The sequence below is a fragment of the Triplophysa dalaica genome, chromosome 9 (genome assembly GCF_015846415.1).
Source record: "Triplophysa dalaica isolate WHDGS20190420 chromosome 9, ASM1584641v1, whole genome shotgun sequence".
NCBI classification, from domain to species: Eukaryota; Metazoa; Chordata; class Actinopteri; order Cypriniformes; family Nemacheilidae; genus Triplophysa; species Triplophysa dalaica.
Window position 1 is genome coordinate 1,416,163 of NC_079550.1, and position 23,147 is coordinate 1,439,309.

At 41.3% G+C, this 23,147-nt stretch overlaps 1 protein-coding gene across 1 annotated transcript in view; it reads left to right on the forward strand.

Moving 5' to 3' along the window:
• Positions 1–23,147, forward strand: part of si:ch1073-280e3.1 (complement C2) — a 40,508-nt gene extending 17,361 nt beyond the window's left edge. Inside the window, exons 12-19 of the mRNA XM_056757470.1 lie at positions 189–286; positions 379–511; positions 980–1,157; positions 2,522–2,598; positions 2,671–2,762; positions 21,454–21,583; positions 21,654–21,703; positions 22,763–23,147. Coding sequence (XP_056613448.1) covers positions 189–286; positions 379–511; positions 980–1,157; positions 2,522–2,598; positions 2,671–2,762; positions 21,454–21,583; positions 21,654–21,703; positions 22,763–22,930 — 926 coding nt within the window. The 3' untranslated portion in view covers positions 22,931–23,147. The remainder of the gene's footprint in view (positions 1–188; positions 287–378; positions 512–979; positions 1,158–2,521; positions 2,599–2,670; positions 2,763–21,453; positions 21,584–21,653; positions 21,704–22,762) is intronic.

The window sequence follows — 23,147 nt, forward strand, 5'->3', positions numbered from 1 at the left end:
AAATTAATGCCTTTAAACACACAAACGTTTTAATACATCTTTAAATCCATATTTGTATAAAGAGCGAAGATGGTTGGACATCACTTCTGGTCACTAATGTACTGTTACTTTGCATTGAATCCATTATTGAGCTTTATTTCAGTCACTAGCCTTTTAATGTTAATGTTAACCCCCTTCATGTTTGCAAGATGATTCTGCTGTGACGACGTGTGGAATGGCACAAGAGGAACAGACTGATTCATCTGAGAAGATTTATACAAGACCTTGGCATGTGAACATTGACTGGGTTGGTTGGTGATTCCAATTGCAGAATTTATTCAAATGTCATTCAAAATGAACTGCATATCCTGTCAAACTGACTGTTTTATTTCTGTTAAGAATCTTAATAAGAATAAATGCAGAGGCTCTTTATTGACTAAGAGCTGGGTGCTGACAGCTGCTCACTGCTTTGTGAGTGTGAAGCATGGATCTCTATCAATTGCCAACGCTTCTGAAGTGAAGGTTGAGTATGGTAAGAACAATGGTACAAAATAATAGTGAGTAATCACAACCTAACGTCAACATAAAACCAACCAAAACATTTTACATGATGCAACATATTATAATGAACGTAGATGGGTTTGGTCGGATTTTGAAATGTGGATTTGAACTGTACACTGCACCACGGTGCTGTCTATTTGAGCAAACTTGTCGCATGTCTAAATTTAATATCACAAAGTTTCACTTGCAAATTGTGCAAAATGTAATCGGCCGCTAAATGATTGGTACAAAGCATGGTGATAAAAGTGGTTTTAAAAGTAGGCTATACTACATTTTTCATCAATGAATTTCTAAAATTTTCCTTTGATTATTTTCTGACCTGCCATCTAGCGGGCAATTCGTTTTTTGGCCTGATGCTAACCTTCCTTGCCGACCCGTGCAGTATGGTGTTGACTTAAGATATGTCTGATATTTAATTATGATCTTATATGTATCTCAGAAAATGTGAATAGGTGGACATCAGTGAAAACAAAAGTCCTAGTTGCAGCAAAGAAGCTAATTCTTCATCGAAAGTTTGATTTGAAAGGCCTGAAAGGCAAGAATGTGAAGGAATTTTATGACTACGACATTGCTCTGGTTAAGCTGAGTGAAAACATTACAATATCTTTAGGGGCAAGGTAAGATTCAACTACATCTTGTCTTCATTATATATATATTTTTTTTTATTATGTAGTGTGCAAAAACATGACACAAAGCATCTTAGCAATAATTTCCACCAAACAATCAATCTAAATTTGTGGATATCCACTGATGTCTTGTGTTTATAATCAATTACTTATTTTATTTAAACTTGTATTTATCCTGGAATCATTTGATTGAGATAAAAAAATCATTCACACCGCATTCTGTATAAATTGCGCAATTTGAGAGTCGTGACAACGGAAGTTCACATTTTTCGGGCGTCACGTGATTCACGTTTTCTTCAGATAATTCCAGGAAATTGTTTTTTCTTTTAATTCATCATTTCTTTAACATTTTTATTCGTTAACAGACTGACTTTTGCTTATCGGGGTTGCCAGATCTGTGAAACAAAAACATTCATCCCTAGCCTAATGTCCGTAGTCCAAACAACAGAACCTAACTTTCATAAATAAAGACATCTTAAGACTGACATCTTATTACCAATATCCCTCCACTGTTAACATGCGTGGGAATAAAATAACCCGTAGCAGCAGTTTAAATGTATCCAAATTTCAAGTGAAAACCGCAGACTTGGCAACACACATCGGCTTGAACTGTTACAATTTGAATTTGGTGGACAACGTACGTATGGCAGCCTATAGAAACAGCTGCTAATGTGGCATCTGGTTATATATATCTTTGTTACGAAACACCATAAGCTCTGTGAACAAGACGCAGTGTGCATTTTTTTGCAAATATATAGACACTGCAATACTGTTTATTTTACTGTCGTGTACAATGTAATATTCAAACAATACACCCAAATGCACAATAAATAGGCTTTTTGTTGGCAGACAACTAAACGTATGTAATAGGGAGTGAACATGACCATTTAAAACTACCAAACAGAAGTCACTTTCAATGAACAGCTAAAACCACTCTGTGTTCACATTTATGCGTCCATACAGTCATCACGTTTTGAATCATAAATGATCAAATGAGGTCAATAAGTAAGTTAATTCTTGGAAACACAGTTTGTACATGTGCATGTCATTCACGCCTCAATGTGGTCTAAACTGAATGTGCTGCTTCTCCCTGCTGCTCACTGAAGAGAGTAGACACAGAGTGAGGTGATTCTGCGCTGGGAAAGCAAAAACTCGCTGACGCTGGGTAGTAGAAGTGAAGCAGAATGTGTAGCGAAGGTTTATTCCGAAGGTCGCTAGATTTCTCGCTAGAGTCGCTAAATCTAGTGACAAAGTCGTCAAGTTGGCAACACTGGGCAGTTTTATAATAGATTTAAATGAATTAAAAAAGTTCTGCCATGTCAATGACCACATTACATTTACATTGTCTTACGCAGGCCTGTTTGTTTGCCTTGTACCAATTCTTCAAACCTGGCTCTCAAAATGGGTCCAGACACCACCTGTGACCAGCACAGTAAGTATTTCAAGAAAAGTTCAAAGCATATACCGTTATACTATTAACATAAATGTGTGTTTGCATGGTCAGAGAGACTCCTGCTCGACCTGAATGAGACTCTGGCATACTTCATCAGACAGGGAACTCACCGATCAAACACACTCATTCATAGTGGAGCAAAAGTGAGTAAAAAACTTGACTCAAAAATCCTGAAAAAAAAATATGTCTGACCATCCCATAACAAAAGAATCAAAACATGTGATGATGTTCCCTTTCTGTCGGTCTCTCGACGTTGTGTCGAACCAGAGAAGGGGTTTGACCTTGAGATCCTATCAACTTCGACTAGCTTAGAAAAGGGCAATGAAATTGGCGAATGCAATTTGCATGCCGGACTGAGCCCCCGGATATCCAGGTATTAAAGGGAGACAGCGTGCTGCATTCATTCACGTTTTTTTTTTGGAGCCTTCACACATGGTCGACCTCGAGATTTCAAACTCTACGCCGAATTACTGCTGGATTCTCACAACGTGATGCAGCGGACTGTCCCTTACCGCAGCGACATCCACTGGGCGTCTCGGCAGTTCCAGAAGTGTTCGAGTTTTTTCTATGAAAGAGCAAATTTCTCCAGCGTCTCCGCTACGTCTCCGCTGTTCTCGTGGGTGCAATACACTCATTGCGGAGGGTGTCGGACACGATGGCTAACTCAAGTGTTGGGTTTCCACCACACTGGGGCAGCTGTTGTGAATAAGTTCTGCCCGCACAGTGGGCGGTTCACGATTCAGACGTTGCGTCACGGGCGGCTGTGTTCCCACGGGACTACACGGTGGCTACGGCAAACGATCCATCTCGGCTACTCAATCAAATTCGCCAGATCTCCGCCCAAGTTTCGAGACATCCTCTCATCCTCGATCCGAGGCAGGGATGCTCCCGTACTACGGGCCGAGGTCACCACCCTGCTGGCGAAGGCGATCGAGCTGTCCCTCTAGCCGAGATGTTCAACAGGTTTTAAAGCCCGTACTTCATCGTCCCCAAAAAAGGCAGGGGGTTGCACCCCACCCTAGATCTGCGTACCCTAAACAGGCACCTGCACAAGCTGCCTTTCAGGATGCTCACACAGAAGCACACCATGGCGCCTATCAGATGTCAGGACTGGTTTATGGCAATCGAACTGAAGGACGCTTACTTTCATGTCTCGATTCTGCCTTGTCATTGCCCGTTCCTACGACCCGATGGACGGGCCCCCTCCTGCGATGGTATATCAACTGCTTGGAGTTGTGGACTGTGCTACTTCCACTCAGGAGGCTACAACCTCTCGTGCCGGATGGATAGCACAACTGCAGTAGCATATATGAATCGCCAGGGTGGTATATGCCCTCGACAGTTAACACAACTATCACAACGCCTCCTGTGGAGTAAGTAGGTGATCCACTCCCTACGAGCCACACACATCTCAGGCGACCTGAACCAGACAGCCGACGCGCTCTCTCGTCAGTCGAAGCCTCGCAGAGAGAGGAGACTCCACCCCCCCGCAGTCCAGCTCATTTTGATGCAGTTCAGGCATGCCCAGGTAGACCTGTTCGTCTCCCGGAAAACCACCCATTGCCCGCTTTGGTACTCCCTGTCAAAGCCCCCCTCTGCATGGACGCCCTAGTGCACAGCTGGCTGCGGGAAAATCGAAAGTACACCTTCCCCCCAGTGATCCCCATTGCACAGACCCTGTGGATGGGCAGAGAAGAGGGGAATTAAGTGCTACTAGTTGCGCCATGCTGGCCCAACCGGACTTGGTTCTAGGAGTTTATGCTCTTGACGACAACCCCCCTGGCCAATTCCCCTGAAGAAGGAACTGCTTTCACAATACAAGGGGACAATATGGCATCCCAGGCCACACCTCTGGAGCTTCCATGTCTGGCCCCTGGACGGTGGTTGAGACCATCACTCAGGCTAGGGCCCCAGCTACTAGGCAGATATACGCCTATAAGTGGCACTTCTTCTCATCCTGGTGTTCTTCTCGCAGAGAAGACCCATGGATTTCTTTGATCAGGAACGTGCTCTCCTTCTACAAGAGAGACTTGAGACTAACCTCTCCCCTTTCACACTGAAAGTGTATGTAGCCGCCATCGCTGCTCATCACCACCCATTTGCTGGAAAGTCTCTGGGACAGCATGACGTGGTCATGTGGTTCCTAAAGGGCACGAGAAGGTGGACGCCTCATCCGCGCTCCATGCCCTCTTGGGACCTTGATGTGGCCCTGGGGGGCCTCACCAGGCCCCCCTTCAAGCCCGTCGGTAACGCCGCTCTTCCTCACTTGTCGATGAAGACCGTTCTCCTGATGGTGCTCGCTTCTATCAAGAGGGTAGGGGACCTACAAGCATTCTCCGTGTCCACAGATTAACTAGAATTTGGGCCCGGTAATTCTCACGTGATCCTGAGACCACGGCCCAGCTAAGTGCCCAAAGTTCCCACCACTCCCCCCAGAGACCAGGTGGTGAACTTGCAAGCGCTCCTCACTGGGGAGCAAGACCTAACCCCATCCATGTTTTGTCCAATACGTGCACTGCGCCTCTACTTGGACCGCACGCAGAGCTTCAGGAGTTCTGAGCAGCTCTTTGTCTGTTATGGAAGTCAGCAGAAGGGGAGGTCTGTCTCCAAACAGAGATGGCCCTAGAGTCACCTCTCTGGCAGACACAAGGAGAGCTGCAGCAACCTCGGCGTAGAACCGGTCTCAGCCCGTGTCCTGCGAGGCAACATGTAGGGCCGGCAGCCAGTAGGGCGTACGCCTGTGAAAGCACCATCCCCCTTTCTCAGGTGGGTCAGTGTGCTACTTAGCCTTCCTTCTTCCCCCACTGGGTGAAGAAAAGGCATTTCATCCATCACTAAGCAAGCACCTCCTATGGGCAAGCTGGGCAGAGCAGCCCTGCCCCTTAGGCCGGGAACCATCCGAGTTATCGACACATAGCTCTAACCAGACCTATTTCTACCGGACTTTTAACCCCCCAACCGTGCGGTTCCGTCTGATGTATCCTCATGATTGGTTCCCACCCTAGTAACCCATGAGCTCCATAGGTGGACCTCCACCTCGCGGTTAGCTACTTCAGTCCGCAGTCCTTCCCTATTGGTGAGACCATGCTGATATCTCCACTAACTCCTCCCTACGGTAGGATGTGGTCTGTGTAGCGCATTCCCCCTTGGGTAGATAGCGCCTACCCAGTGGCCCTGGCCGAGCAGCTTCTCGCCGGTTAGAGAAACAAGGCCCCGCCCATAATGGCCTGTGGTCGGGGCTTCCCCACCTTCTCCAAGAAAGCTCTGGGACCCCCGACCTATCCACTGGAAGGTTACAATTTCGTGGAAGTGCTCACGTCTGGGCCAGTCACCGTCGCTTCACTAGAAATTGTGACGCGGCACAACGTTGTGGCATTTTCCATAGAAACCCCATCTGTCAGTTCGACAAAACGTTGAGAGACCGACTGAAGGGGAACGTCTTGGTTACCGATGTAACCTCAGTTCCCTGATGGAGAGAACAAGACTTTGTTTACCTTATGCCACAACACGTGCCACCTGCTGCAGAAGTCGTGAGAGGCTCATCAGAACTTAAGGTGAATGAATGCAGAATGCCATCTCCCTTTTATACCTGAATATCCGGGGCGGAGTCCGGCTAGTCAGAGTTGATAGGTTCTCAAGGGCAAACCCAATCTGTTGGTTCGACAAAACATCGAGAGACCGACAGAAAGGGAACGTCTTGTTAACGGATGCAACCTCAGTTCCCTGATGGAGGGAACGAGATGTTGTTTCCCATCTGTCTATTCGATACAACGTTGAGAAAGGGAACTGCGTCATAACATGATCATAACATGTTTTGATTCTTTTGTTATGGGATGGTCAAACATAATGTTAATGTAATGATGTTACATCCGTAACCAAGAGGTTATCCTTTTCACATCCTTCACCACGTTGTTTAAATAGCAAATGCATTTATGCCCAAAATGCAAAATTTCTGGGGCAAAATAAATAAAGTTTTGACATCAACACTCATCACACAAACCTCAACAATGGTGACAATCTTCAAACTAATCCAGATAAACAGATCAACTGCAATCCATGCTGGGAAAAAAATTAATGAGTTTTTGACCATGATGTTACCTAGCATACATTGCAGCATTAAGCATTCTTTTGTTGATTGTCACAATCGTCGAGATTCTTACACCGATTCTTCATGTCTAACTGATTCAGAAAATGTATTCTGTTAATTGTCCATAACATTGCTTTAATCTCTTCAAACAGTATCATAACTTTGCATTTACAGATTAATAACAGAACACACTCAAAATAACTTTAAAGAACTGCATAGTCATTAAATAACTATCACTTTCTGACCCTAGGGGGTCATAATTCGCTTTGCCACAAGAGATGTGTTTGAACAGACATGGACATCTAAAGAAAACGTAACATTAAAACTCAAGTGTCAAGACCCCTACTAAAGCAAACACTGATCACAATAATGGTGATTTGTTCTTCTACATATTCTTTTTATGTTGAGGTTACTCGATTCATTCGTGTTCTTGCTACATGTTAATTTCATGTTGAGAAAACATGACTCGAACATGTGGAACCACTGTACAAAAAATTGCCAAAAAGTGCAATTTTTTTGAGTGCAGAGTGCCTGTTCAAATATCTGCCCGTGTTTGCTCATATGTATTGCGATGCGTGTCATTCATAAAAAATGTCAAAACCCAATTCTAACATGATTTTGCTTTATTTCCATTAAAACCGAATGTGCTCTATAATGTCTTTGGATTATCAGCATATCCCCCATATGGAATAATTACCAATACAAAACAGCTGGGTTTCTCCAATGTTAACCCTGGATTTAGTTATAAACATTCACTTATACATATTGGTAGGCTACATTCACATACATTGTGGATATGTTTTCATAAACCAAGAAATGTCTCTGCAGAAGGCTTTTCAAAATGTCAGGCTTTTTAAAGTAATTTTAAATGTGGCAGCCGCAGCAATTGCGGTTCAGAGACAAGTCCCGTTCACGAATCGTATTGTCCAGAGCTTGGTCTGTCAAAACATATAAAAACATTAAAAATGAATCTGTTGATCCAGTTTACCAAATGAAAGCATGTTGTGAAATATATGCATTAAACATGAGATCTTTAGCCACCAGAACCACGGGTTACATAAACAGTGAAGAAACATTGTTTCTTTCTTTCTTTGTTTGACACATCATGCTGCTTTTCGTTCGTTTCAGAAACGACCTATTTACCATTGGAAAGTTAAAACTGATCATAATATTAAATAGTGATGGGCCGTTAACCGCCGTTAACGCAGTGAGACTCTTATCGCGCGATAAAAAAAATGTCGCCGTTAATCTATTCTCAAAGTTGGGTTGGGAGCTGGGTCTATACTACGCAAGCTATGATGACTTTCACCTTGATATTTTAGCGCGGATGTATACCAGTTTAACTGCACTGTACGGGGAGAGAACGAGATTTTTCAACTCGCGTGATTCGCGTCATTCGCGGAAGCAGAAGCCGCCTCATCATCTCATAACCAGGGCTTCATTCCCGCGCTTCGCGCAGCAAGTAGGTCTATTGGCTCTTTGCATTAACATATAAATCACTCGCGCTTGACACGCCATTCGCGTTTGGTCTGAACACAACATAACGTTACTGTGAAATTACCGCATCAAACGTGACGTGCTAACATGGATGCAGCTATGAAGCCGCCGGGTTTGCTTCAGGGAATATTAATTTTTAAGAAGCTTCCCAATAGAAACATCGACAAGACTAAGGTTGTTTGCACCTTGTGCAATGCGGAATTGGTTTAAAAAAACACTTTCTCTCAACAGGTAGTGGTCTAGCTTTAGTTGAAACCAGTAACTTTGTATTGAGATCTAATGTATTATGGCTCCTGTATGACATATCGCTTGTTACTCCCTAACTCTTTGTAATCGCTTTGGATAAAAGCGTCTGCTAAATGACTAAATGTAAATGTACTGTAGGAGCTCTTCCAGTCTCAAGTACCACCTAAACGCAAATCATCCCTTAGATAATGCGGAAGTAAACACAAGTTCATCTTATTGAACATAATTTAATTTTCATCACCAATTATCATAGTAGAACAGCTTTCTCAAGCAGTTTGTGATGCATTTTGGAAACAGGAGATGAGCCCCTGGTCTAATGCGCCACCTGGCTTGAGAAACCCGGTCTCAAAGACTTACTTTTAGTCATTATTTGGGTAGCACACATATTCTGAATGCCTTCGGCAGAATTCAAATGAGCCATTTTAATCTAGATTAAAAAAAATAATCTATGCCCACCACTAATATTAAATCGACCAAGCAAACTGAGGTCAGTGCGGTGCGAGGCAAGAAACTTGCGACTTAAGCTGGTATCATCAGCCAAAATATCAGAAACGATCTTTTTGTTTAGAAGCTCAACTGACACGTTAAACATCTTACTTGGAATACATTTTCAAACTTCTATGTGCCGCAATAATTCGATTATTGAATGACTTGCAAATAAGGCTCAATGTGTGACGCCACTCTCGCAATTCGCATGAAGCAGCTTTTTAAATGTGCTGTTTAAATGGCGCAGGTGAAGTTTAGGAAATTATTTCTTTGGAGTTATTTCTTATCAATGTTACGCCGTCTAAGACATTAATTCTAAACTCTGCTCTTTCAAAAAGCGAGGCATTCACACCTCTCCTAGTCCCCATCCCCAAACTGAGAAGTGTTATCTGTTTTAAAAAGCCGGACATGGAGAGATTTAAAACATTTCAATGCTTGTCATTTAAGCGTAGGTAAATACACTATTTCGAGGAAGTGACTGACGCGATTGTTTGTTTTCACTTAAATATATAAATAAGCCTATAGCCTACTTGCGCATCTAACGCGTGCGGTGTACGGGCCGGAGGTCTGTTGTGCGTCTCGGCTCATGAATGAAGCCAAGTTGGATAGCGGTAACTTTGCTATGGTTTTGTTTGTACAACAGTAAAAACAATAGAACGAATAAAAAGAGACGTTCAGAACAACTCAGCCACACCGCACGCGTCAGATGCGTTTCCACAGTATAATTATGTTTATATATATAAGCGAAGACTATCGCGTCAGTCACTCTCTCACCACGCCGCGCAGTATCTAACAGACACGCACTTACTCCTAATGCAACTTTATTAGCAAAATGTGTCTTTTGAACATGAATCAATGAATATGCGCTGTAACACATATGCATGTCCTTTCTCATAGTAACATTGATCGTCCTGGATATCCTGATTGACAGGAGTTTCCAACAAAATACCTACCTTTTCCCTTTTGACTGATTTGTCGTTGTGGTTTCTGACATGTTGTTTTGTTTCCCGAATTGTTGTTGTATTTTAAGATTGGCTATTCTTTTTTTAGATTTATAATTTGATTTTGGGGGTTTTATCTTTATTTTGCTTTTAAATTTGTTTTTAGTTTTGCGATTTGTTGTTTTGTTTTGCACTTCCTGGCCACCGTAGTATTCATAGGAATATTGTATTATTTGCTGCAAACTGCCCACTCCTCATGATCAATGTGATGGTTTTCACTGACGCACAATTTAGTGTAAAATGATCGCTCATGGTAATCTTTGTAAAAAATCTTAAAATCAAAAACAACTGAACACTTTGAAAACAAAGATTACATTAAAGGTTCTATCCGCATTGGCCTAAAACGCGCCGTTGCGCGTTCAAAATGTTTACTGTTTTGTTTTACTTGGTGATATGTTAAATTAAGACTGTTTAAGGTTATTATAAAATGTAATATTGAACATCATTGCTTTTGCACTGTTGTGAAAATGAGATTATCCTTAAATAAAGATACGTTTATTACAAAAGCTTATCTGCAAAAAGGGACGTATTAAACTGTGGTTATCGGACTTTTGATAAACAATCAAATGGTAGTTTGCTCGTATAAGAACAGAAAACATTTTTATTATAGTAGTGTGTTCTTATACCTTCAGGCATATGCAGTCGCTTTAGACTGGCAGAAAGAAAAGATCTGTACGTGAACCTCTGTGATAATAACACATTTGTTCTAATGATTTTTGTTCTTACGATTTAATGATTACTTTACTATGTCCTGCATTTGGTTAAATCCCCCGCCTATTTTTACATTATAAACGTAAAAAACTATTGTTTTAATCTTTGAACCTCCTGTCATGAAATAATTAGTTTATCACATTGAATTTCACTGTTTCACAGTTATTATTGTGAAAAGGAAAAAGCACGCGAGCAGACAATCTACAGTACGACAAGTACAGCGTTTCCTCTCTGGAGAAGGGTCAGGGTATATTCTGGCAAACTGTTTCCCGATCACGTTTTGCAATCGGCAAAGCAGTCTGTAGCACACGCCGTTTACAAACACACGATGGATATTCGCAAAGCAAATCGCCCGTGTCTGATTTCCGAGCGCTACACTATCGATTCGAATTTCGAATTTGAAACGAGAAGCAGGAGACCGAAGAGGCGGGTATCTGTTTGAAAATGTCAAAGTAAAAGTTGTAAACGTTCGAACGTAAACCGCACATGATTGGTCAATGTACGTAAGGTTACCCGCGCGCCAGTCTGAATGCAGAGAGCATATCTTTAATAGACACACCCGTTACCATGAGTTTATAAACGTATAAAACGTTATAAAACCATGTAGGAAGATGGACACACAGATACACACAGAGCTTGGAATGCAGAGGGGAATTCAAAAGAGAGAAATTTAAGAAAATTATGTTGTTTAATTATTGTAATTTTATAGTAATTGTAATTTGATGACTAATGTCGTACAGCTTTTGGCTATTTAAAAAAAGCAACTCTTATAATTATTGCGTTCGTCCCACCACGCACATCACTTTGCAAAAGCACAAGATTATGTTTTTTTTAGCAATACCAGCATGTCCAATTCTAAAGTAAATCATTAACAGGATACCAAAGACTGCGTTTTTTTCAAGGTCTGAGTTTTTGTTTCTTGGTATGCTCTGTTAATTCGTATTTATTTGAGTGTTTATTCAACAGGAACAATGCAGGATAACATTACAGATGCTCTACACAAAGAATTCTAGCCAATGGATAATTTTGCAGCCCCAGTCTATGGTTAGGCTTTTGAAATACAGTAAAATAAAAACATAAAAGTGTAAAATGACAAGAACAGTAATTATAACAAAAATCTGAAACTGTATACAACCATAAATGTTCACAATTCTGCTTTTATTTTAACCATTAAATCGTAAGGCTGATGCATGGATTAATATCATAATTTGATAAATTGTGAACGTTTTAGGTTTATCTGTACCAAATTCTATGAGGGGGTATGTAATTGTATTTAAATACTCCAGCAATGGCTTATTTTAACCCAGCAGTGTGTTCTGTCAAATATTTAATCATGGGTCAAAACAACCCAGCACGATTTAGAGTGTTCATATATACACTGCTCAAAAAAATGAAGGGAACCCTTATCATCGCAGTGTAACACCATATCAGTTAACCTTCAGGAATATCAATCAACCTGTGACTTAAGCATAAGTGATTTTGAACCATTTTTACTGTTTTTGGTGCAAATAAAAGTGACAACAGGCATACTGAAGAGTCAACAGCAAGGGTGGTCTGGGGTGGACCATCCTCAGGGGGTCACACAGACCTCATGTGCTATGGGGATGAAATCCTCAGATGTGTTTTCAGACCTTATGCTGGTGCAGTGCAGGGTCCTCCTGGTGCATGATAATGCCCAACCACTTGTGACCAGAGTCTGTTGACAGTTTCTGGATGATGAAAGCATTGATGCCATTGACTGGCCCTCATGTTACCCAGACCTAAATCCAGTTGAGACCCTCTGTGATCTCATATATCCGAAGCTGTCAAGTAACACCAAAGACTGTCAAGGGGCTCACCTATACTCTGATCCAAGTCACAGAGGAGATCCCCCAAGGCAAAAGATCTGACAACAGATCTGAGCATTTCATCCCCTTATAGTCCTCCACAGACAACCATTAGTGTTGCCTCTCTAGTGTACCTGTTGTCACTTTTATTTGCTATATGCAATTGAAACTGATTCACAATCACTTATGCATCCTGGGTATTATGCTGTGCTGATTATAAGTTTTCCCTGTTTTTTTTTTTTGCAATACATAGTATATATGAGGCAGGGTGATTACAGTTGTTTCAATTATTATATAAAGAGGTTAAATGAGGGTTCTTAGGTATATTTGAAAACTTCATCATTATTTACTCTTCAGCTTAAATGCACAAATGTACTCCTGGGTTCATCATCCCTATTCGGCATGTGGAAGTCATTTTGGTTAAAATCCATATTAATGGTCATTTCAAAAATCACTTACAAAATATGTCTAAACTGGAAGTGTTCCGTTTTTAGAAACTTAATGCCATATGCCATCTTCCTATACGACTGGATAGTTTTAATTTTGGGCAATTTCAGCGTTGTGGACACTTTGAGTTATGGATGTGATAAAAAAATGCTCAGAGAATCTATTTGTTACGAATATATTGAACCATCTTTTTAAGTTTTAATAAACTCTTGTTGATAGTCTAAAAATCAGGCATGTGTCAGTCTATGAATAAAAAAAATTATTAAAAAAGAAGATATAAACATGCGTTATATGGATGTGACAAAAAAATGGACCCAGTTTTTGGGAGACGTCACAAACTTTGAAGGATTTCTTTGAATTAAAATGCACAATCCTTAAGCAATAATACCCAATTAATGGAGAAGGGATGACTCTTTAAAGAACATCAAATAGTTACTTTATTTAAAATGTCTTGTTTCCGTTTATTAGGAATATCTAGCGATATGGATGTGACAATCCTGAAAATGGCACTTACCCAACTATCAAAGATCATGTACTAAAACTTAAACAAATGCTTTTAAAACTTGGGGAGACCTCACATGGGTATTTGAACCATCGAATATTGATATCTTTGCTGTTGGCATAATGAAAACCGTTGGTAAAATTAAAAAAATTTGAATCGTAAGGTTGAAATTTGAACGGAATTGCCCATATTCTTTAGTTTATATTTTTATGGTTTATTAACGTGACAATTTAGCCGGCAGATTTGTAAAAATTTCATTTATACTTTAACTTTTCCTTTGAAATTTTCAAACAGATACCCGGCTCTTACGTCTCCAGCTCCTCGTTTCAAGGAATACGTCTCGCGAATACAATTTCTCCTCTGATTACCTCGCGGTGGGAAATCAGACACGGGCGATTTGCTTTGCGAATATCCATCGTGTGTTTGTAAACGGCGTGTGCTACAGACTGCTTTGCCGATTGCAAAAAGTGATCGGGAAACAGTTTGCCAGAATATACCCTGACCCTTCTCTAGACAGGAAACGCTGTACTTGTCGTACTGTAGATTGTCTGCTCGCGTGCTTTTTCCTTTTCACAATACCGGAGAAGCTTCCAATCTTTGCTCTTGCAAATTCCGCCATGTAAATAGAGAATCCACAATGGCGCTAGCGCTACTAGCTCTTAAAGGGAATGGTAGACGAGACTCCAAACGGTTTGCCCAAAACACCCATGACTCATTAAGTAGGTATGATGACAAAATTTTCAAACACCCCTAATCTCAAAATGGATCACATGAATAGACAGAGCTGAAATTTCCCTTTCCGACGACACCTGAATTGTGAAAATCAGTTGAGGATTGCGAAAGTTATGATATTTATAGTACCGAGGAATATAGTAAAATAATTAACATATACTCCAATAGAAGTCGTGTGACCGAAAATGCTTATTATTCACACATTTTTGCTTGTAACTTCCTTATTTTATCAGATAGTTGCATGAAATTTGAAAAGAAGGTAGGATTTTGTTAGTTCTTTCAAATGAAATCATGAAAATATACTGTTTTAGCTGGAATGGGCATCAGACCCATAGTACCTCACTCAAAACAAATAAAATTAATAAGCGTTCATTCATATTCATAAACATTTATTTTGAGAATACAAGAGAAAAAAACAATACACATCAAAATTAATTGCTAATTCATATTCATACAACACATATGTGCATATTAAACTACATAGCATGACTAATTGAGAGAAATTTCAAGAAAAACACAGTCAGAATGAGTTGAATACAGACGATGATTTTTTTAGAACGGCGCCTTCATTACATTCGCTAATCTACCCGCCACAAATGTGACTTCACAATTTCCGCGATTTATATTAAATACTTTCTCCTCGATGGATTTCGATGGAATTTCGTAAGTAACAAGATAAGACCTATGTATTTAGGTCCAACTACCTTTCATTAGTGTCCAAAGCTTAGATGAAGCCCACCGACCGGTTGAACGCAACGCAAATTTTCTGAAAGCCGCGGTGACCTGAAATCACATTAGGGCTGAAATCCCGACGTGTCCAACGCTTCAGGGGCTTGCACTCGATGTAGTTATCGTCGTATTCTGGAAAAACATACTCCCACCAGGCGGCCAGGAGAAGATATTGAATGACACACATATTTTAGTACCGTGCGCATTTTTGAGTCAGAATGTTCGCCGCGAGTGGTTACGATGTCATCATACCTACATTAAGAGAATAGGTACAGCAAAAGGAGATTTTATATGGAAAGCCTGCATTTTTAAGCCAAAAATGTGTGACGCCTAATACTAATGCAGTAAATACATTTGTAATGTGATTCACTTGTGACTGTTGGGTTGATCATGACAGTGCAATTTAATAAATAAGGTAAAATTAATAAAAATGTATTGTTCATAGCTTCTAGATTTCAACAAATTTATTACATTTACAATTAAAGTCATGTGGTCTATTTTAAACGATAACGATATCAATACATTTTCTTGTGCAATATGTATTGACAATACTATAACAAAATTCCAAGGAATAAGAAGAATCAGGCAGGAACTGGTGAACGTTAAACAAACTTTTAATAAAATAAACAAACAACAAAACGAAAGTAAAGGGCCGACAGCTCCCTCACGGTTGACTGCCTGCCACAAAGTCCAGGCCTGGTTCTCTCTCGTATTTCACTCCTGTCGCTACATACAAAATACAAACAAACAAAACCGCGCGAAACGGTCTAATGTAAACTGTTACAGACTGCCGTAAAACTGTGAACTCCAGCCACTATACGATTGGTTTAGGGTGCCTCATGTGATCCATGTTAGCCTTTACAGAATCAGAATAAGAAAGAGCTTTATTGCCAAGTATGTTTGCACATACATGGAATTTCTTCTGGTCACAGGAGCATCCATTACACAGAATCAGCAAAAACACACAGAGACCTTCAAACAATACAAAACAGTTACACAGATCATTTAAATAAGGGCCTACGGGTATAAAAAAAATATGAAATACATTAAGAGTAAAGCTATAGAGAGTAAAGTTATGTGTGTATGTAAATATGTACAAGCAAAAAATAAGAATAGACTTTTGTAGTAAAAGGTATGTGTTATATTCAGGCAGCAATATTAAATATAATTTACAGAAAAAGTTGTATAAAAATAGATAGTGTATTATCTGCAGGATATATTTACAATTGCACTTTATTATTAATGCACACAGTTAATTGCACGTAAAAAATTGGCACGCAAGTTCTTAAAGGTGAATGTTAAAAACATTTAATTGTTCAAGAGGTAGACGGCCTGAGGGAAGAAGCTATTTTTGTGTCTGGTTGTTTTGGTGCTCAGTGCTCTGTAGCAACGACCAGACGGCAGCATTGTGAAGAGATGATGGCTTGGATGTGAAAGGTCCAGGGTGATTTTCTGAGCCCTTTTCCTCACTCAGGAACCTGAATGACTTCACTGTTGCCACAGTGCTGTTCATCTTGGTGAGAGGGGGGAGTGCAAGGGGGATCTCCTAAAGTCCACAATCGTCTCCACTGTTTTAAGCGTGTTCAGCTCCAAGATGTTATGACTGCACCAGACAGACAGCTGCTCAACCTCCTGTCTGTATGCAGACTCATCACCATCCTGGATGAGGCCAATGAGTGTGGTGTCGTCTGTGAACTTCAGAAGTCTTACAGAAGGGTCCTGGGCAGTGCAGTCCTTTGTGTAAAGGGAGAAGAGCAGTGGGGAGAGAACACACCCCTGTGGGGTGCCAGTGCTGATTGTGCGAGTGCTGGATGTGAGTTTCCCCATTCTCACTAACTGTTGCCTGTCTGTCAGAAAGCTGTTGATCCACTGACAGATAGAGCCGGGAACAGATAGCTGGGTTAACTTTGTCTGGAGCAGTGATGGGATGATGGTGTTGAAAGCGGAGCTGAAGTCCACAAACATGATCCTTACATAGGTCCCTGGTCTATCGAGATGTTTCAGGATAAAATGCAGCCCCATGTTAACCGCATCCTCAACAGACCTGTTTGCTCTGTAGGCAAACTGCAGGGGGGGCCAGTAAGGGTTCTGTGATGTCCTTCAGATAAGCCAATACCAGTCTCTCGAATGACTTCATGACCACAGATGTGAGAGTGATGGGTCTGTAGTCATTCAGTCCTGTGATGTTGGGTTTCTCTGGGATGGGGATTATGGTAGAGCACTTGAAACAGGAAGGAACTGGGTACAGTTCCAGTGATCTACTGAAGATCTTTGAGAAGATGAAGGCTAGTTGAAAAGCACAGCTTTTAAGACAGGCTGGGGAGATAGCATCTGGGCCTGGTGCTTTTCTTGTCTTCTGTTTCCTATAGATTCTGCACACATTCTCTTCACTGATCTGAAGTGCAGGAGGTGGGGTGACTGAAGGTGATAGGTGTTGTGTAGAAAGAATGTCAGAGTTGGTGTGAGGTGTTAAGTTACAATTTTCAAATCTGCAGTAAAAGTCATTCAGATCATTGACCAGGTGTTGATTGCCTGCAAAATTGGGGGATGGTGGCTTGTAGTAAGTGATGTCTTTAAGGCCTTTCCACACAGACACAGGGTCAGTGGCTGAAAACTGGTTTTCCAACTTTTTAGAGTAGTTTCTCTTAGCCACTCTGATCTCCTTTGTGAATGTGTTCCTAGCCTGCCTGTATAAGACTTTGTCCTCTTTTCTGTAGGCATCCCCCTTGGCTTGGCGAATCTGTCTGAGTTTTGCTGAGAACCATGGTGTATCATTGCTGTATTTTAAGGAAGTCCTAGTTGGAATGCACAAATCCTCACAGAAACTGATGTATGATGTTACAGTCTCTGTGAGCTCGTCCAGATTGCTGGTAGCAGCTTCAAAAACACTCGAAACAGGCTTGTAGGGCCCGCTCTGTTCCGTTGGTCCATCTTTTAACAGTCCTCACTACAGGTTTGGCAGATTTTAGTTTCCGCCTGTAGGCTGGGATAAGGTGAACCAGGAGGTGATCAGACACTCCTAAAGCTGCTCTAGGGACAGAGCGATATGCATTCTGTATTGTGGTGTAGCAATGGTCCAAAATATTTTTGTCTCTGGTGGGGCATGTGATGTGTTGTATGTATTTTGGCACCTCGAGTGTAAGTTTTGCATGATAAAAGTCGCTAATAATAATGATAACAGAGTCCGGATGTTGTTGCTCCGTGTCCGTGATGTGATCGGCGAGCTGTTGTAACGCCACGCTCACGTGCACTTGCGGAGGAATGTAAACACACACGAGAATCAACGAGGAAAACTCTCTCGGCGAATAAAAGGGCTTACAGTTAACGAAGAGTGCTTTCTAGGCCGAGACAGCACATCTTCTTCATCACTGTTGTATCTATACACCACTTTTCATTGATGGAGAAACATACCCCATCTCCGCGAGATTTTCAATTTTCGCGTCGATTCTGCGTCGCGTCCGCTCTGAACAGCTGGTAGACGGGCAGATGTAACGCGTTGTCCGGGATAAAGTCATTCAGCCATGCTTCCACGAAACACAAAACAGCAGAGTTTGAAAAATCCTTATTTGTTGGCAGTGTAGAAGAAGTTTGTCTGTTTTGTTTGGCAAAGAGCGCAGATTCGCGAGATGTATGCTAGGTAGCACAGTTTTAAAGCCGCGCTTTCTGAGCCTGATTGGGCGTCCTGGAGTGCTTTAGCAGCGCTTGCTGCGCCTCCGACTACCATGTTAAATTAAACATCCAAATAATCAAAAAACGCTTAAATATCAGATGGTGTGCACTTTCGAATGTTCAGCAGTTATTCTCTAGTGAAACTGACTGTATTAGAAAAACATAAAACAGGATAAAACTGACAAAAACACTAAAACAACTGGAGAGCTCCACACCGAGGCAGCCATCTGCGGCGCCGCATTGTTTATACGCTTTCTCTTATGATAAGTATTACAGCCCCTTCCATCCCCCTGTATAAGAGTATCTCTGGTTCAACCCATTTGGACCATGCACTGGGCACGGCAACCATTTTTCCTGTACTTAAAAAGCAAAAGTGGATTCTGTCACTCCCTAAGTGCTGAGTGCTTATGACTTCAAAGGCCCCGGGGCCAGTTACCTTCAAGGCCCCCCCTCGCCACAATTTTTCCGTTCTTTCTCTTAGCTGCCTATAAGAAACACACATCTTTAATTAACTTTCAAAAATACACGTATTTAATGCAACACATAAATGCAAAAATCACCATAAAATGCCCCTAAGACATATGTCTGTAAACATCAAATCATCAAGCAGAAGATTCAGAAAATGTTTCATTGTTGTTGGGTTTTCTGTACCAAACTGGATGGCACAACCTTGAAACCCTGTGGCCCCTCGGGCTCATGGTAGCCCCATTGGCCCAGTCAGTTATCCATCCCTGCCTAAGTGCAGTTGCGCCATGCGCTTCAGACCATGCACTTAGATCTACACAAGGTCTAAAACACAAGTCCACCTAGAGCGAGAATACATTCGAATCCCCCGAATTGCTAGTTAAACGATGGGGAAAATAGATGGTGCGTCAGGCGTATGGTCTAAACGGGTTGTCTGTATTCTCTTAGTGAGTCACGGGTGTGTGTTTAGGGCAAAACATGCAGTAAACAAATAAGAGTCTCATCTACCATTCCCTTTAAGAGTCAGCTGTGCTCACACCATGGTGGATTCGCTATTAACATGGCAGAACATGCAAGAGCAGAGACTGCACATTTCTCCAGAAAGGAAACGCTTGTGCTAAAACTTGAAGCTTGCGAGTAAACCATATACAGGACAAGCCGGATTTCTATGTTTATGTAGCAAAACGTGGCTCGATTAGTAATGACTACGCCACCCCGAATTACCGGGGAAATAATCTAATAAAAAAAAAGGACACAGTCCATTTGCTAAAGAGAGGCAGGAGGCGTGAGTTCACAATTTAACAAAGAAATGTTTATTAAAGAAAAGAATTATCCAAATAATAACAACTCACAATAAATTGTCTCGATCCGTAAATAAAGACAAAATAAATTGATCTCTGCAGGGGCTGAGGCCATGAAGGCAGGCTAGCTATAGCTGCATACGGCAAAACATCACCATTCAAACTCACACTCCACTACAAATAGTGATCAGAAATAACACAGCACTAATAACCCCTAGTGTTAAGGTAAAAGCGGTGCAGCTACCACCACCGGCCCACCTCCCGGCACACTCAGCTTCTTGCAGAATACAGAAATAAAGATAAACAAACCCCTTAAACAAAGACAGAAAACAAATAACAGAAACAAAAAGAATGCACAATTAAGACGATATGGTCACATCACTAAATCACACAATCAGTCACAAAATTGTATCAATGACAAGCTATTTGGCTGCGATCAATCTCTGTCATTAAGTCATTAAACAGTGATGATCCTGCAGCTAAAGGACTGGTGACAGAACCAACCAAATACAAACTAAGACAAGCACATAAACCGAAACAAACTCATGAAATAACAAAAAAAAAAAAAAAAAAACCTTTAAGGCCCACTAGAGCCTAAGACAAATCGCCAGAGCAACAGATGAGCTGGGATCCCAAGTTCAGTTTCCCCCCAAAGCAGCAGACGTGACTCGAAAAGCAAGGGTTACTGGCAGCAAGTTGTAAATATAGCTGCTCAACCTGGCTTTAACGAGAATAAAGAGATTTCCCTGATTGAATATCGGCACACCACGCACACACACACACACGTAATCACAGGCACAAAGTCATACAATGGATCTGTTAGTGAGTCAACAAACAGCTGGCACTCCGACTTGGCAACTAAGAGACGCCACACCGATGGAAACCCTGAAGGCACGCCACAAATGAGTGGATGTATGGATGTCACCACGAACAAACAACGAGCAGCCTCGATGGCCGAGTGTCACACTCCGCGGTCTCTTGGGATGAATCGCAAGGGGCGGGCTTTCGACAATGACGCATCCCAGGAGGCATGAACACAGATTCTATATACACTAAGGGCGGTACCCCATTGGCTAGATACATAATGAGGGTGACGTGGCAACGGGTCACTCACTTCACCACATTTATGTCCACAATACTAATCTTTAACATTGTAATCCATTTATTTGTGTATGTGTGCTGTGCACCTGCCTATAGAAGCATCTCCTAACGTGCTTTTTAAATAACAAAAAAAATTCTGCGCAGTTGACTTCAGACCTGGTTTCAGTCATAGTCTATTACAGTTGACTCAAAAACAAAGCGCCTGAACATATCTCATTTCCAGACCAGCACGGCTATGGGCGCAAAAATGTGTGCAAATGAATTTGCTATATAAACAACGTGGCCCCGGAACGTAAAAAAATTAAACTGCATCATACTGAAACTAGGAAAAAACTATTTTTTTCCCGCCGACCCTGGCTCCGCATTGCATCGAGCGTATGATAGGGCCAAAAATGTGTTAAAATTTTACTTATTTGCATTTTTGTTTTGCTTGTTTTAAACATCAGCAGACGTTCTGTCCTGTCAGTAAGGTCATATTTGTATAATCGTGTTATCCTTGAGCAGTTTAAATGTATGTTTCACTTCTATTTTTCAGCGAGGTGAATGTATTCAGCCTGCTAGATCCATCTTTGCGAACACCAGCGCATCTCTGAGGGAAGTGATCACGGACAGATTCATATGCACTGGAGGTTCAGAGACACACAGACATGAAATTACTTGTAAAGGTTTGTCTTTGGAAATTAAAGATATATTCTCAAATGCAGCATGATGTGTAATGGCTGTTTGTTCCACCAGGGGACTCTGGGGGAGCACTCCTCTTACGCAAGAGAATGCGCTACTTCCAAGTGAGTGACATGCAGTTTGTTTTCACATTATAAAATCTTTCGAAGAGTGCAAATCTGGAAATGAAGGAATTGTAGAACTGGTATCTAGGATCCGGCCAAACTGACGCTTCTTAGGAGTCTTAAAGGGATGCTCCACCATTACTGTCATGAATTAGTCACCCCCCCTCTCCCCTTGAACAAAGAGAAAAATATAGCTGCAATCAGCAATAACAAGGCCCAAAGGGAATTATTTTGGACCTGTCAGATGATTAGATTTTAAAACCAAGTTTTAAAACAGGGAAATGCACTTAGAACACAATACATTTTTTTAATAACTTTTGACCACCAAATTATGTACAGTATATATATATATAACAAATCTCACCTATCATCTTTTAGCCTGGGAGAAACGCCCTTACAAATAGACAAGACGCCATCCTCATTCTCTCTACATTTTCAGCGTATCTCTCCTCCACCCCAACTCCTCACCATCAGCCTATTTTACAGCAGCATAACAGGGGGGAACGACCTGAGTTCGGGCACACACTCCGAGTTCGGAGCCCTCTCATACGCCAAATACACATAATATCCGTTCCCCATCTGTAGTTATTACATGCGAGGTCAAGTCGTGAATGTAGTTTTAAAGTAAGGAACGATAGGGGCCTTTTTGTTGACAGTAAATGGAGAAGTCTAAAAAGCAATGGAAGTGACCAAGCAAGCAAGTGACAAAGTGAAGAGGGAATGCACAGAGCGCCCTTCTCATTTTCATTATTTGTCATTCCAATACACAAATATTTTAAATTTATCAGACGTTACGGATATTTACAAATCCATCTGTGGTGAGTGAAATTTGCGTGTGTTAGGGCAACTTTGGATCCAGACAGCCAATTTGAGCAGACACCACAGTTAGCTTTTCATCTGTGCTACGTTGTCGGCTTGGTTTTACCCACTGTTATAAGTATAGAATATATAATTATGAATTCTTATTGATTCTGTTAAAGTGGGGCTTTGAAGCTAAGCATATATATACATAGCACAACATTCTTGGCAAAGAGTATGATCCGTGTCATTCTCCTACAGGTGGGAGTCATCAGTTGGGGAACCACGGAGATATGTGGCGCCAAGACTGTTGTGAAAGATGCTGACTGGCCTTCAGACGCCAGAGACTTTCACATCAGTGTGTTCTCTTTGATGCCCTGGCTCAGACAACATCTTCACAAGGATCTGGAGTTTCTGAAGGACACTTAGCAAGAGTTAAACACATTAAACAGATGAACACATGGTCTTTTTTGTGATAATCCCTATCAGTAGGAGCACCTTGCAAGGTAAACAGATGGTGATGTCATTAGCCATCTTTCCATCCATGGCTTTTTTGTCTCAAAAGAAGGATTAGCGCTTAAGATTGTTTAGTGATGTAGCTGATGGAAATGCCATTTGTCAATAAACTTCCTCAAATTCTATATAA